General features: G+C 39.4%; 1 protein-coding gene across 1 annotated transcript; it reads right to left on the reverse strand.

The window, feature by feature from the left end:
- Positions 1-1,290: 1,290 nt before the first annotated feature.
- On the reverse strand, positions 1,291-2,588 carry LOC109207619. Its single transcript, XM_019370566.1, has 2 exons — positions 2,229-2,588; positions 1,291-2,079 (listed from the first exon to the last, which is right to left on the reverse strand). The coding sequence occupies exons 1-2, from the start codon at positions 2,586-2,588 to the stop codon at positions 1,291-1,293; spliced, it is 1,149 nt and encodes a 382-aa protein (XP_019226111.1).
- Between the last annotated feature and the right edge of the window lie 14,205 nt (positions 2,589-16,793).

The raw sequence follows: 16,793 nt of genomic DNA on the forward strand, positions 1-16,793 counted from the left end.
TCGTCCTCATGGACTAAAACTGCAGTTAAAAGCTACTTCCGAGATTGCGAGGTAGGCCAACAATGTTTCACCTTCCTTTGGTTTTGAAAGTAACGGAGGGCTTAACAAGTATTTTTTCAAATCTTTCAAGGCCTGCTGGCATTCTGAGGTCCATTCGAAGTTGTTTTTATTTTTGAGCAATACGAAGAAATGGTGGCGTTTTTCTGACGACCGGGAAATGAACTTGCTCAAAGCTGTCAATCTTCTCATGAGCCGATGAACTTCTTTCACGCTTGACAGCTGGTCCGGGATGTATTCCGTGGCCTTGATCTTATCGGGGTTCACCTCAATCCCCCTTTGTGATACCAGAAATCCGAGGAACTTGCCCGAGCTGAACCCGAACGTGTATTTGTCGGGGTTAAGCTTCATGTTATGCTTCATTAGGATGTCAAAAGTCTCTTGCAGATGCTTAAGGTGATCACCTGCATTCAAAGACTTAACGAGCATATCGTCAATATAAACTTCCATAATTTTTCCTATTTGTTTATCAAACATCTTGTTTATGAGCGGCTGATAAGTGGCTTTGGTGTTCTACAACCCGGAGGGCATCACATTATAGAAATATGTGCCGAAATTCGTTATGAACAAAGTGTTTTCCTGATTCTCTGGGTTCATCTTAATTTGGTTGTACCCGGAATAAGCATTAAGGAAACTCATTAACTCATGCTCGGACGTCGCATCGATCATTTGATCGATGTTTGGCAGTGGGAACGACTTTTTTAGGCACGCCTTATCCAAGTTCGTATAATCTACGCACATGCGAAATTTATTGTTCTTCTTAGAAACTACGACTACATTAGCTAGCTAGTCTGGACACTTTACCTCTCGAGTCGAAGCGATATTAAGTAAGCGAGTTACCTCGTCTTTGATGAATTTATTTCTGGCCTCTGCAATAGGGCGGTTCTTTTATCTTACCGGAGGTATGTTAGGATCCAAACTTAACTTGTGTATGGGTACCTCCATTGGGATACCTATCATATCTGCATGCGACCATGCAAAACAATCGGCATTAGATTTAAGAAATTTAATAAAGCCAGACCTGAGTTCAGGGTGAAGTCCTGTCCCCAAGTGGAATTTCCTTTCTAAGAATTGTTCGAACAATGCAACTTGCTCGAGCTCTTTCGCCGTGGATTTTGTTGCATCCATCTCTTCTGGTACCTGGAAATATCTTGGCACCTGATAGGATTCCGGCGCTTCTACCCCCGGGCTAACTTTATTCGATTCGGGATCGGGCACTGGTTCCTATAGTTGCTATGCCGCGTGTTCCTTCCCTTTGCTACTGGAAATCGAAATTGCATTCATCTCCCTTGCCACCGGTTGGTCGCCCCTGATCTGTTTAATTCCTTCGGGTGTTGAAAATTTCATCAACTGATGGTACATTGATGGTACAACTCTCATCTCGTGTAACCATGGTCTTCCAAGAATAATATTATATCCCATATCACCATCTACCACTTCAAAATGACTCATTTTCATCACTCGTTCGGTGTTCATGGGCAACAAAATCTCTCCTCGGATTGTCACGCTCGCGAGGTTGAATCCGACGAGGAGTTTTGTTGCCGGAATGATGCTTCTGGTGAGTTTGGCTTGTTCCAATACTCTCCATTGTATGATATTGTCCGAACTTCCCGGATCCACTAGAACACAATTAATTTTAAAATCTAGCACATTTAAATAAATTACCAGTGAATCGTTGTGCGGTAGCAGCAATCCATTTGCGTCCTCCTCCGTGGAAGGGATATCATATTTGGCAACTTCCCAGAGTCTCTTACTATGAGTTATTAACACTTTTGTCTTTTTTGCTGCCGAGAAGGTGACCCCGTTGAACTCGTTCCCTCCAAAGATCATGTTGATCGTCAGGCGCGGGAGATCTTCTCCTGCTTTCGAGGGTTCTGTATTATCCCGATTGCGACCATAGTTGTTCTTGGTCCAGTCAATCAAGAATTCTCTAAGATGACCATTCTTCAACACTGTCGCCACTTCTTTCCGAAGATGTCGGCAGTCCCCAATTCGATGGCCATTCGTCCCATGGTATTCACACTACAAGTTAGGATCCCTTTAGATGGGATCAGATCTCTTCGGCTTTGGAAACCGTGCTTCTTTGATGTTTCTCATGGCTGATACCAACTCTATTATACTAACATTTAAATTGTATTCTGAAAGTCTGGGGTAGGAAGGATCCCGCGTACATAGCGCTTTTTTGTCCTGCAATGATCTATTTTTCCGACTGCGATCTGTCCTTCTGTCGGTAGCGAAGCTGTCTGCGGACCGGAACCCCCTGCCGCATCCTTTGGTCTGTTCATATGGCTAAAATTGGCCCTCAAACATCGTATGTCCGTGTGAAAATCATCTTTTGATCTTTCTTTGTTCTTTTCCCGTCCCTTTGCTGACGACGGGAAACCAACCTGATCATCTTCGATCCTTATCTTTGATCCGTACTGGTTGTGGACATCCGCCCAAGTCATTGCTTGGAACTCAAGAAAACTTTCCTTCAGTTTCCGGGAAACATCTGAACTTCTCTGATTCAGTCCCTTGGTGAAGTCGCCCATTCGTTCGGAATAGCCGGGAGAAACATCCTCTCATTTTGAAACCAGGTAACGAACTCTCGCAGCAACTTAGATTCTCCTTGTGCAATTCTGAATATGTTGGCCTTTCGGGCCTGCACCTTTCTGGCCTCGGCATGAGCCTTAATAAAAGAATGTACGGGCATCTCAAAGGAATCTATGGAATGCTCGGGTAACGGTGAATACCGCATCTAGGCGCCCCTCGTGAGAGTCTCTCCGAATTTCTTCAGCAAAACAGATTCAATCTGTTCCATCATTGTGTAGGTGGTAATATGCTCCTGAGGGTCTTAAGTTCCATCATATTTTGCCACGTTGGGCATTTAAAACTGCTTCAGGATTAATTCGGGTGTCGCGTTTGGTTTGTACGACAACTGAGTATACTTCTTTGAGTCCGGTCCTTTCAACACCGGGGGTGCGCCCGGGATTTGGTCCATGCGGGCATTCACTTCTCTCATAAACCGTAAGATTTCATTCTGGAAGGGATCATTTTCGTTATTAGGTCCGGATCCGCTCCCCCCAGCTCCATCGGAGCCAACTTCGCCCCTCGGGGTGTTGTTGTCAGTCCTATGAGTTGTTTGATTTGGGGGAATATTAGAAGGAACTGGATCTCGTGTATTTGCGTTATTGGAACCCCCGATAACACCTGCTACAACTCCACTATAACCTTATCCTACCGTGTGTGATGGCACAGAATGATCGCTTGTTCCTCTTGTAAGGCCCTTACCGCATCAAGAACATGCTCTTCTTCAGCATCATTGGGAGTTGTCTCCCGAACATGTCACGGGTATCGCCTGACGTGGACCGGCGTGGCATCGTTCCCCTCATTGTGGGTGTCACTGATTAATCCTCGAGATGAGACTGGTCTCCTCGAACCTCAGGATTGTGTGTGTTGTTAACACCGTTATCTGCCATTTCTTATGATTTTGCTAAGACAAATGGAAAAAACACGTTAGTAAATGAGGCAAAGATAGACTTAATTACAGGACTGTTTAGGCCCTACGATGGGCACCAAACTGTTTACCCGTAATACGATAAAATTGAATTTGTAGGTGGTTTCTAGACAAGTTAATTAATTCGATCATGAAATAGTGAAGTAATTGACGAGATATGTACACTTAGCCTTGATGTGAAGACGAAATAACATAAATAATGATTCCGGGTGCAGCAATAATAAGAACACAAAGTGAGAAGATAAAGTTGTATAGTGCTTTGAATAGATTATAGTATCAATTTGCCAGAGAGTGCGTCTCCCTTTACAATGATAGCAGAGCTCACTATTTATAGCTACGTCTAGGGAACAAAGTCCTAGGATTGTGCCATTCTTTAATGTCAATTATGAGGCCATTGATGAAGGTGTAACGGTGAGTATAAATGAAAAGTTCTCCGTAACGAGCAGTGCACTCAATGCTGTGGAATATTCTTCATTAATGCCATCGAGCGGAGGGTATTTATTGTCTCTTTATGAGTGTCATTCCTTCCGGTACCAAGCAGGATAATTGCATCCGGTTCCATGTGTCATTCTTTTAAGCGGCCATTTGGCATAGCACATTTTACCCTATACAATGAAGATCTCTAGTGTTTCTAGTACTTTTTGTTATGTATGCCTTTGTACGTTTTTTTCTATATTGCTTTTGGTCCTTCACTGATTCTTCTATCAGATTTAATTTTTGGGACTTTTTTTGTATATATACGAAATTTTAAACTTATTCATCCGGTTTATCTAAGTTTTCCTATTTATAGAAAGTAACTAAAGTTTTTTACAAACTATATACAATATCTGGTAAAGTTCCACAATTTATCTACAACTTAAATACAAATTTTGTATTCAAAATCCGGTCAAAAACTACAATTTAAATACAATTGTATACAAGGTAACGTAATTGTATACCTTGTATACAATTATGTTAGCAATATATATTTTTATGTCGTTTCTGCACCCAAAAATCACAATATACACAATTTATTTATGTGTTCCCAAACATTTGCAGCAACACTGTCACGACCTCAGTTTCCCTCCGTAGGATGTCGTGATGACACTTAGCCTCTATGACTAGGTAAGCCTAACACATACTGAATTAATAACCGATTTTAACCAAACAACTATTAAACATGAACCAGATATCTCTATACAAAGCCAACAATCCCAACATGATATACAACATCCCAAAATCGGTAGTACAAGTCATAAGCTCTACTGAGTTCACTAGAAAATTTCTAAGTACAACTGTTTCGGAATAGAAATAACAGTACAAAATAAACTTCAGAAGGTGACTCCGAGGCTTGCGAACACAACGGCAAGTATATCTTGAAGTCTCCACGGCAATATCCGATCGACTATCTAATGATCAACAATCTCCGATGTACCTGGATCTGCACAAAAATGTGCAGAAAGCGTAGCATGAGTACACCACATCGGTACCCAGTAAGTATCAAGACTAACCTCGGTGGAGTAGTGATGAGAGACAGTTAAGACTTCTACTAGACATAATAACCTGTACAATTATGAATATAAAACTAACAGGGAACAATATAAGGCTAAACATGGAAAGAATGATGCTACAATACTTGCAATAAGAACTAGAACAATAATTACCACCAAGGAGCAACACGTAATAACGCCGTAAAGTAACCAGAATACAGTTAAAGTTAGGTGAAACCAAGTAAAGGAAAAACAAGTAACAACCCAATAAAAACAACCACTTTCACACAAGGTTTATACAAGAACTTCCTTGAGGTACCACACCTCATAATCATATATCACGGGTCCCAAAGCACGAACCCTAGTCACTTGGCATCTTGTGCCCGACATTACAAATTGTAACTGCACAAACAACTCATGTGCCAATACCATTAACACCTCATATCTGCACGGATAACTCACGTGCTAAGAGAGTAACAATATCTCGTATCCGCACGGACAACTCACGTGATAGTAGTAACAATATCTCATAATCACACGGACAATTCACGTGCCAATAGTACAACTCAAGCGCAGAGGGCAGGTATACAAGAATACATGTAAATGATCAATAAACATCAAGGTTCATCTTCTTCCACTGGTATGAGTGACTAACTACGGTGTATGCTTGTACAAGTATTCTATCACAACTCGAGTCAACAAGTAAGATCAGAGACAACGAATGGTACATAGGAAACAACACAACAAAACGTAAAATGAATGACTCACACAAAGTAAGCACACCAATACACATAAAAAACAATGCCCCCAGGCCATCACAAGTCATCATAATTCATCACAATTCATCCCCGACATAGGCCCCCTTCTCTCGCCACGTGCACAATAATAAAGTAAATGCCCGCCTTGTCTCGCCATACGTGCATAATAATATTCCCGCCTTGTCTCACCACATGCGCAAACCCACATATATAGCCCGCCTTGTCATGCCGCATGTGCAATATGAATAATAAACATAGCACGGACAACTTACGTGCGAACACCCAACAATCCTTTCAACAATACCACGTGTGCCAAAAACATAACAACACAGTATAACAACTCGCACCACATATGCCACAACATTTCCTCGAAACAATTCTAATACCACAACCACACATATCCCTCGTCTCAACAACACTGAGTACCACAACAACAACAATAACACGGGAGTACAACAAGTAAATCAACACAAGAATTATAGAACACAAAGAAACGAAAGAACGAGCTCACAATGAAAGACATGATAAGTAATAACAGTTTCAATAAGAATGACTCAACAATAAGAAAGATAATGTGTAACAACGCTATCAAATAAGAGTAACTCAACAATATGAGAGATAACATGTAACAATGATTCCAAGTAAGGGTACCTCAACACTAAGATAGATAACATGTAACAATGACTTCAAATAAGAATAACTCAACAATAAGAGAGACAATATGTAACAATGATTCCAAGTAAGGATAACTCAACAATAAGAGAGATAACATGTAACAATGACTTTAAATAAAGATACGTCAACGATGGAAGAGATAACAATAACTTCAATTAAGGATAATCAACTACAGAAGAGATAACATGGCAATAAAGGGTAGAACATGAACCAATCAACTTTGAATAGGACACATAAGGGCAAATTTAGCAATGGAGGATTTTACATGATAAGACTACTTCATTTTAATGTACACAAGAACCTAAGAGTCTAAGACGGTCAAATTTCCATATATAAGCCGTGTACACACTCGTCACCTCGTGTACACGTGTTTCACGTAGCTCAAATAATACAAACAAACCAATCCCTACGAGGTAGTTATCCCGCACAATGTTAGACAAGATAATTACCTCAAAAGCCCTCAATCAATATCTAAAATGGCTTTTCCTTTACAATTCACCTCCGCTCGGCTCAAATCTAACAAAAATCGACTTAATAACATCAAATAATACAAGATAAATCAATTCCAATAAATAAAGCAATGATTTTTACATAATTCCTCAAAAGTCAACAAAAGTCAGCCTCGGGCTTACCCGCTCAAAACCCGGGTCTAAAGGTAGATTCAGACTATCCAAAACCCTACGAGTCCATACATGTGTTTTGTTTCAAAATTCGAATCCAAATCGACTCTCACAACTCAAATTCTCGTTTTTGAAATATAGACAAAGTTTCACAAAATTTCACTTTGATTCTCAAGATTTTGATGTTAAAACTCTCATATAATCATGTAAAATAGTTGGAAATTGAACAAAATCACTTACCCCATGATTGTAGATGAAAATCGCTCTTTAAAATCACCTCCTATCGAGTCTAGGGTTCAAAAATGTGAAAATGTGACTAAGAATTCCGTCCCTCGGCTTTTTGTCCAGTCGCAGGTGTCGCAAATGCGACCTGGGGTTCGCAACTACGAACCCTGCAAATGCGAACCCCGCAAATGCGAAAAATGGTTCGCAAAAGTGAAAACCTCACTGTCCTATTGTCGTTACAAATGCGACATTTTGTTCGCAAATACAAATTGTGGACATATCACAAAAGCGATCAAATTGATCGCAAATATGACTCAGCTTATCCCAAGCCCCCATTGCAAAAGTCAACTTTTAGTTTGCAAATGCGAACCTAACAGAGTACAGACTTATCGCAAAGCGATCCCTTCGTCGCATTTGCAACTGTCGCAAATGTGATCAATATCTCTCAAATGCGAGACCTGAAGCATCTGTGCAAAACTAGATGAACTTAAACTCTATCAAACACTCCGCAACGCGTTCGAAACTCATCTGAGCCCCCGAGGCTCCAAACCAAACATAAATACAAGTCTAAAAACATAATAGTAACTCGCTCGCGTGATCAAGTCAAAACAATAAAATCCAAAACCATAAATTGGACCTCCAAAATACATGAAATCAACATGAAACTCAAGAACTTCTAAAAATACAACTGCACGTCCGATTCCTATCAAATCAACTCTGAATGATGCCAAACTTTGCGGACAAGTTCCAAATGAAAAAACGGACCTATTCCAAGTCCCAAAACAGAAATTCAAACACGATAGCTATGAAGTCAACCTACGGTCCAACTTATCAAAATTCTAAGCCTTTAAAATGCCAACTTTCGGCAAAACAATACAACTCAACCTAAGGACCTCTGAATTCGATTTCAGGCATACTTCTAAGTCCAAAATCATGATACGGGCCTATAGGACCCATCAAAATACGGCTACGGGTTCATTTTCACAAAAGTCAAACCCCAGTTAACATTTTCAACTTAAGCTCCTAAAGTGAGAATCACTCATCCAAATTCGTCCTGAAACATCCTAGAATCAAATCCGACCATGCACGCAAGTTATAATACACAATATGAAGCCACTCAAGACCTCAAACCATTTAACGGAAACCTTAAAGCTCAAAATGACCGATCGAGTCGTTATATTCTTCCCCTCTTAAACAAACGTTCATCCTCGAATGTACCAAGAGTCTTTCCCAAGCCATCAAATTACTATATAAACTCTCCATACACAGACACACAGGTGATCCCACGCCACACCAAACCACATAAAACTAACAACATCATCTCAACCAAAGATTATTCCTCCTACTCATGTTGGTGAGCCTTAGAATCAAATTTCCACATCTACCAATGCCCTATTATCACACAAACACACTGTAGAATCCTCAACTAGCTACAACAACTCATGCATACACCTAACAGGTATACCCTCATGACATAATACATCATCCATATGCTCATATCAACAACCTTGACAACAATTGCTTCCTATTACCTAGGGTACCAACAAACAGACTCATATCGATTAGAACCTTGTTCCAAAACTTCATAACGCTAAAAATAATGCAAGAAACATGATAGACTCATAACTACTCATCCAATCAACAAGCCACATCGAACGCCACCCGGGCACATACATCACAATCCAATCCCAACAAGCATAACTCGAATATGAATGAATATGAAAAGAGGAAAACATGAGAGCACCGTCAAACAATCCAAATAGGCATAACTCCCCACCGATACCATACTGCGGATCCACTCCACAAGGAAGAAGCAAGACACATACAATGACCACAAATTTTTTTACCATAATATGAACTCACCTTGGCATATAGCACGACAAAAACACACCTATTCACAAAGAACACCAGGTTCCCAACCTCCACTCGGAATCACGAGTAAGATAAACATCTCAGCAACTAAACCATTCTACTAACTCAACCTCGTAGAACCAAACCCAGAACACGGAACAACTTTCCATACCACTAGAGCACCCAAACCACAAGTCGGGCTAAACTATCTAGAGATCTTATCAAATCCAACCGTATTTAGCTAACAGAAAGTCCACCCAAGTGTCATTACCTATAAGAACAACCAAACCAGAACGATAGACATGGGCTATCACAATAAAATTCTCAACTGGGGTAAACACATGAACAGAGTAAAAGAATTACAAAACACAGCCATATCTGAAGCAAGATAGGATGAATCTTACCAATTAATGGGATCGGATCGAAGTAACACAAATGAATCTCTGTACTCAACTGAAACCATACCTGTAAGGACATCGTCTGGTGCATCGGCATCTGCCCAACCAGGAAGAGCTTAACAATAGGCTCGACCTCCCCTTCTAGGGTGACCTCTACCTACCTGACCTCTACCCCTAGCTGGCGGTGCAGGTATAGTAGCAACTGGAGCAGAACTCATAGCCTGAATACACCACTGTAACACATTTGTTCGGAGTCTGGGACAATCTCTCACCATGTGGCTGGTACTCGACACTCAAAGCAACCTATCTGCTCATGTGGCTATAGAAGCTGTCCGGTACGGGTACTCTGGGACATATGAATGTCTGAAGCTCCACGTGAAGCTTGAAGTGCAAACTGAATTGGATGACCTACAAAACCTCTACCATGATGTACCCTGCCTCCAAAATAGGGATCAGTAGATCCTCCCGGTCCACGAGGACTCTTAACCTCCCTATCCTCTCTCTCTCTCCTAACCCCACATATCCTCTAATTTGCGAGCGATCTCTACCACCTGCTGAAATGGAACATCCATCTCCCACTTCCAACATGCTAAATCAGATAGCATAATTGAGCCCCTTAATGAACCTGTAGACTCGCTCTTACTGTAGAACCAAAGAAGGTGCATGCCTGGACAAATCACTGAATCTAACGGCATACTTTGACATTGACATAGTACCCTGGCGCAGTTGCTCGAACTCCGTGCGCCATGCATCCCAAAGGGTCTACGGGACAAACTCTCTCAAGAACATCTCTAAAAATTGAGTCCATGAAAGTGAAGTTGCATCGGCTGGGCCACCCTTCTCATAAGCCCACCACCACTGATATGCTGCTCCCGACAGCTGGAATATAGTAAAAGCAATGCCTGTGGTCTCCAAAAATGGTGTAGAGAATACGATGGCACTTCTCTAAGAGGTCGATACCTCTTGAATCTCTCAAGTCTCAGCTGGCCTTCCTCAGATGCCCCTGAATTGACCTTAGGCTAAACTCGAATAACATGCTGTGTTGGCATAACACCCGGAACCTGACCAATGTGGACCCGCTGCTCTGGAGTATGGGTGGCAGGAGTCTGAGCTCCTCCCCCGGTCTATGAAGTAACTGGTGTAACTGGAATCAATCCTGCCTGAGCCATTGTACTAAACATGCTCAGGAACTGTGCTAAAGTCTCCTGAAGTCTCGGGGTAGCAACAGGCGCCTCCGGTGCCTGTCCCCTAATCGGAGCTACTGGTGGCTCCTTAGTTGCTGCTCTGGCAGGTGCTCTAGCTGTATCATGTGGTCCTCCTCACCTCTGCCTCTGCCCCGTCCCCTAGCAACACTGGCTCTAGGGGCAGCATCATCAGTAATACAGCTCGTGTTCTCACCATCTGTATGAGATAGAATGACAAAGGCTGAAACTCCAAAATCAATAAACTCGTATGATAGGAATGAAAAAGTAAAGTTACCTAATAGTTCCGTAGCCTCTCGAAGATAAGTAAACACGTCTCTGTACTTATCCGCAAGACTCTACTAAACTTGCTTATGACTCGAAGCACCTACGATGCTAGAGCTCTGATACCAACTTGTCACGACCCCAGTTTCCCTCCGTAAGATGTCGTGATGGCACCTAGTCTCTATGACTAGGTAAGCCTAACACTTACTGAATTAATAACCGACTTTAACCAAGCAACTATTAAACATGAACCAGATATCTCTATATAAAGCTAACAATCTCAACATGATATACAACATCCCAAAACTGGTAGTACAAGTCATCAGATCTACCGAGTTCACTAGAAAATCTCTAAGTATAACTGTTTTAGGATAGAAATAATAGTACAAAATAAACTTCAGATGATGACCCCGAGGCCTACGAACGCGACAACAGGTATACCTTGAAGTCTCCACGGCAATATCCGATCAACTATCTAGTGATCAACAAGATTCGAGGTACCTGGATCTACACAAAAATGCGCAGAAAGCGTAGCATGAGTACACCACAGCGGTACCTAGTAAGTATCAAGACTAACCTCAATGGAGTAGTGACGAGAGACAGTTTAGCACCTACTAGACATAATAACCTGTACAATTATGAATATAAAACTAACATGGAACAATATAAGGCTAAACATGGTAAGAATGATACTACAATACTTTAAATAATAAGTAGAACAACTATTAACAACAACTAGCAACACATAATAACACCGTAAAGTAACAAGAATACAACTAAAGTTCGGCGAAACCAAGTAAGGGAAAAGCAAGTAACAACCCAATAAAAATGATCGCTTTCACACAAGGTTTATACAAGTACTTCCCCAAGGCACCACACCTCATAATCACAAATCACGGGTCCCAAAAAATGAACCCTAGTTACTTGGCATCTTGTGCCCGCATTACAAATTGCAACCGCACGGACAACTCACGTCCAAATATCATTAACACCTCATATGTGCATGGACAACTCACGTACTAAGAGAGTGATAATATCTCATATCCGCATGGACAACTCACGTGCTAGCAGTAACAATATCTCATAATCGCACGGGCAACTCATGTGCCGATAGTACAACTCATGCACAGAGGGCAGGTATACACGAATACATGTAAATGATCAATAAACATCAAGGTTCATCTTCTTGGATTGGTGTGAGTGACTAACTACGGTGTATGCTTGTGCAAGTATTCTATCACAACTCGAGTCAACAAGTAAGATCAGAGAAAACGAATGGAACATAATAAGCAACACAAAAAAATGTAAAATGCATGACTTACACAAAGTAGGCACACCACTACACATATATTATCAACAACAATGCCCCACAGGCCATCACAATTTATCCCCCACATAGCCCCCTTGTCTCACCACGTGCGCAACAATAAAGTAAATGCCCGCCTTGTCTCTCCACATGCGCATAATAATATTCCCTCCTTGTCTTGCCACATGCGCAAACCCACATATAGAGCCCGCCTTGTCAAGCCGCATGTGCAATATCAATAATAACAATAGCAATGACAAATCATGCGAGAACACCCCAACAATCCTTTCAACAATACCACGTGTTCCAAAAACATAACAACACAATAAAACAACTCGCACCGCATGTGCTCATATGCCACAATATTTCCTCGAAACAATTCTAATATCACAGCCACACATAACCTTCAGCTCAACAACACTGAGTACCACAACAACAACAATAACACGGGAATACGACATGTAAATCAACACAAGAATTACAGAACACAAAGAAATGGAAGAACGAGTTCACAATGAAAGATGTAATAAGTAATAACGGTTTCAATAAGAATGACTCAACAATGAGAAAGATAATATGTGACGACACTATCAAATAAGAGTAACTCAACAATAGGAAAAACAACATGTAACAATGATTCCAAGTAAGGGTTGTTGACGGCCATTTTGACCCTCCCCTTTTAAATTAATTTATTTTACTTAATAATTTACAGTAAATGTTTTTAAAGTGTTTGCTTATAACAAATACCTATTCTTGCAAATTAATTCAAGTGATAGTTTTGAAATTAAACGCATAGTGTTAACAATATATAATTACAAATATATTTACTATTTTAAAGATTATTAGTATAATTTTTATATATACATTACGTAGGTTATATAATTAATTTAGTAAATTACTCTTTAAATTTCTAGCTAATAAGATTATTATGTGAAAATTCAAAGTTAGTGTTACCATGCAGAAAACAAAGTATTTTTTTAAATAATTAATTTAAAATAATTAGTATTACATAATAATTATAATTTTTACCACATTTATTGAAAATTATAAAGTTTATCTAAATTAAATTTAAAAGGAATTAAGAGACCAAAATTCCACAATTGTAATTCTCAAATCAAAGGTAAAAATAGCCATTTTCAAATTATTCTTGGCTCAATTGATAAGCCCAGTCCGAAAATACACCCAACTAAAACAACCATCTCTTTCCACCATGGCAATCCAAGTTATTCTATTTGCACCAATCAACAATTGACACGTCACCCGTCTCCCTCCCTCACAAAACAAACACAATAAATCTGGGCCGTTCGTTTCTTAGATCAACGGCCCACGACTTTTAACCTTATTTCCTCTTTAATTTTTAACACCAGGAGATTTAATCTCGATCATTGGATCACAAGGATCCAATGGCCATGAAATTTTCCCACAAAAAAACGTTTTAACATCAAAATGCCAGGACCGTTGATCTAAAAGATCAACGGTCCAGATCAACCCCTTTATTATTAACCCTAGAGACCAACCCCCAATTACCCAAACCCTAAATCATTTCGTCTCTGACCTCGCCGCCTATCATTCCCCTTCCTCTCTCTTTTCTCTCAACCTCATAAACCAAATCAATCCAAAAACCTTGCTCTAATTCGTGCAAGGTCACAAATCGACCGGAATTCATCTGCTTTGCCTTTTGAATTTGCGAATCTCGCCGGTTTCTTCCCCATTTCATCGATCAAATTCAAACGCCTAAAATCTGGAACCCTATATTAAACGTGTAAATTCAAATCCTCTTATGCTCCGTCAAATCGGAGCATGCATGGAACTTTCGACAGAGACTCATCATGAAATTCTATACCCAGAAATCAAACAGAGTGACCTCTGGGTTTTAGGGTTTGTCCATTGGTTCAAAGCCTTCAACAATTGATTCCCTCTCTCATGTAAACTCAACACAAAATTCCCCTCTGTTACTTTCTGATTTTCACTCGATTTGCTATCATCATTTACCATGTGTCACTCTCTACTACTGGTTTGAATTTGAGAAACCATAGAGTGTTAAATGACACTATAAAAGTGGCCTTTAATGTTCTCACCAAAGACACGAACGTCGACCTAACAGTGATATCATCTAAGAGCAATTGTGAGTTCAAAAACCCTAGGGTTCCTTACTGTTCTTTTCTTTTCATTTTTTGAGTATTGTCGCTGATTCAAACTTGATGTTCTTGGGGTCTTAAGCAACTGAGAGAGCCTTTGTTTGGTCTGCTGCACTCAAAAAGATCGGCACATCCCTCATCTCTCTCTTTTGTTCATCTCTTTTGAATGCTATAAACGTGTTATGTATATTCTGATGGTTATAATTGTTTGATGGTATTTGTGATTAGTATGGGAATGCTTATATTCTGATAGTCTATTGTCTGCTTGTGATTATTTGTCCTACCTTTCAAGTCTTTAATTGATGATCAATCAAGTAATTAAGTGATTCCTAATGATTATCATTTCTGAGTTCTAATAGCCTACATGTTTAAGTTGTAATATGTCTTGAATGATTGTGCATACTTGCCTAAACTCCACAGTCTTTCACTGATGATTCTGCAGCAACCTTTACCTTTATATGTTACTTCTCTGTATTATGATAGCCCTATGTTTAATATTATTGTTTGATAATCGTAATTGAGATGAATCTGAAGGTTCCTAAGTTCACACCATCTAACTTAAGCATGAATCTAAGTGTTTATATGTTTATCTTCACTATACTTGTATCTTTTAAACTCTGAAAGCAACTTCTGTGTTGTCTCTATGGTATTTTTATGATCTTATCTAGTTGTTGTTGCATCTGTTGACCTAGTCTTGTTCGAATTAAACTTTCTTGTCTTCATGAATCCTAGTAGTTCTATTGTACACATTTTGTTAAAATTAAGTTATGCTTCCTTCATAAAATAAGTCATGATCCTCTTTTGTTATGAGTGACTGATAGTTGTTGTTAAGCTTAACTTGGTTGTCTCTTGGTTAGTTAACATCTTCAGTTGTATATTCAATTCAAAGCTTACTTGGTATAGTACATTCATGTCTCTAATCCTTTTAAGTTATTATTGGTTTTTGAAAAGCTGACATGCATTTTATCTTTAAGACTATCTTTCCTAAAAATAGGACTTAGTTACTCTGTTATAATCAAGTGATAATTTGTGAAAACAGAAGCATGACCACTTTACACTTAGATGCTAAACTAGACTTATGTTTGGGTTAAGCTTTCTTTGATAGAATGCTATCCTTTATCTGTAACTTTTCTCCTCATTGTCATGCTTAACCTGATTCTATATATGTGTAAAGCTCCCCTGTCTATATGAAGTTATTACTTCACTTGAAGTGTTCATGAAGCTAATTGAATACTGTATGTTCCTACTTGATTCCTGATTTCATGCTTCCCTAGTTCTTTCCTTACTGTTAATCTGAAATCAAACCTGATCCATAAGCCTTATGAGATCCTTTGTTGATACTGTCAGAATTTATTTAAGGCTAACACTGTGGCTTTGTTAAGTCTTCAGGGATTCCACGTTTGAATCCGTGAACTTACAGTCCTGTTGAGAGTTTGATCTTGTTCCTGATATCCTTGATAACCTCTGTAAAAGATGGTTAGCCATGAATGTTTTGTCTGAATCTTCATTGATGACTTTTAAAGTGTTAAAGTAGTATTATCAACCTATGTATGTGCTAGATGAAAACCAATCAGTTAACAGTTGGTTTGCTAGAAAAAGGAACATCCGTGTCTATTGTATTGTTGCATATATGACCCTGTATAGCTTGGCTTTCCCTCGAGTGTGCTCTTATCTAATATTTACCTTTACAACATGCTTGCAATATCAAATTTAAAGTGTGTCCTCTTATGTGTGTGTATTTCTGCTCCTCACATGTGTGTGTTTGAAAGTCAGACCTTCAAATTCACTTGATATGTATTTCGTTTGGTATCAAATGTAAAGTGTGTCCTCTTATGTTATTCTATTAGGAGGGAAAGTATATTTTGTGGCAAGTAATTCTATTGCATTTTTCTTACATTGAAAGAGCCTCATCGGCATTTATACCCATAAGGAAAACATTTTGTTAGTGTTTAAGGGTATTTGGGAGTGGAATTTAGCTCTAGGTTGGGCTTCCCTCCATGGTACAAGCATTGCTATGGGCCTTGAGTCCTTTGGAAACTTTGAAGTGTCGGGGGATTCAAAGGGGAAATTGACCTTGAGTAGAACTTCCTCCTTAGATCTTAATTCATTGACACATTTGGTTCCTTAGGGTTTAGTGTTTAATGACAACGAAAGGTTTTCAATGTAAATTATTTGTCGTGTATAACTACCACATTAATATAATTTTCCACAACATTTGAATACTGATAAATTTCTTGTTCCAGTTGTTTGTCTATATACATATCATACACTTTCGAATATGCTGAGAATGTGGAATATACATCTAATGATCTTCTTATTTTTTGGGCATGTATA

Source organism: Nicotiana attenuata, unplaced genomic scaffold, assembly GCF_001879085.1.
Source record: "Nicotiana attenuata strain UT unplaced genomic scaffold, NIATTr2, whole genome shotgun sequence".
Lineage (NCBI taxonomy): Eukaryota > Viridiplantae > Streptophyta > Magnoliopsida > Solanales > Solanaceae > Nicotiana > Nicotiana attenuata.

Bases quoted from the DNA above. Each gene is read 5' to 3' on its own strand.
- LOC109207619 (XM_019370566.1), bottom strand. From the start codon at position 2,588: ATGGGCGACTTCACCAAGGGACTGAATCAGAGAAGTTCAGATGTTTCC. The intron at 2,080-2,228 runs GTACGCGGGATC...CCTAACTTGTAG, and splicing joins GCAGGACAAAAAAGCGCTAT to TGTGAATACCATGGGACGAA.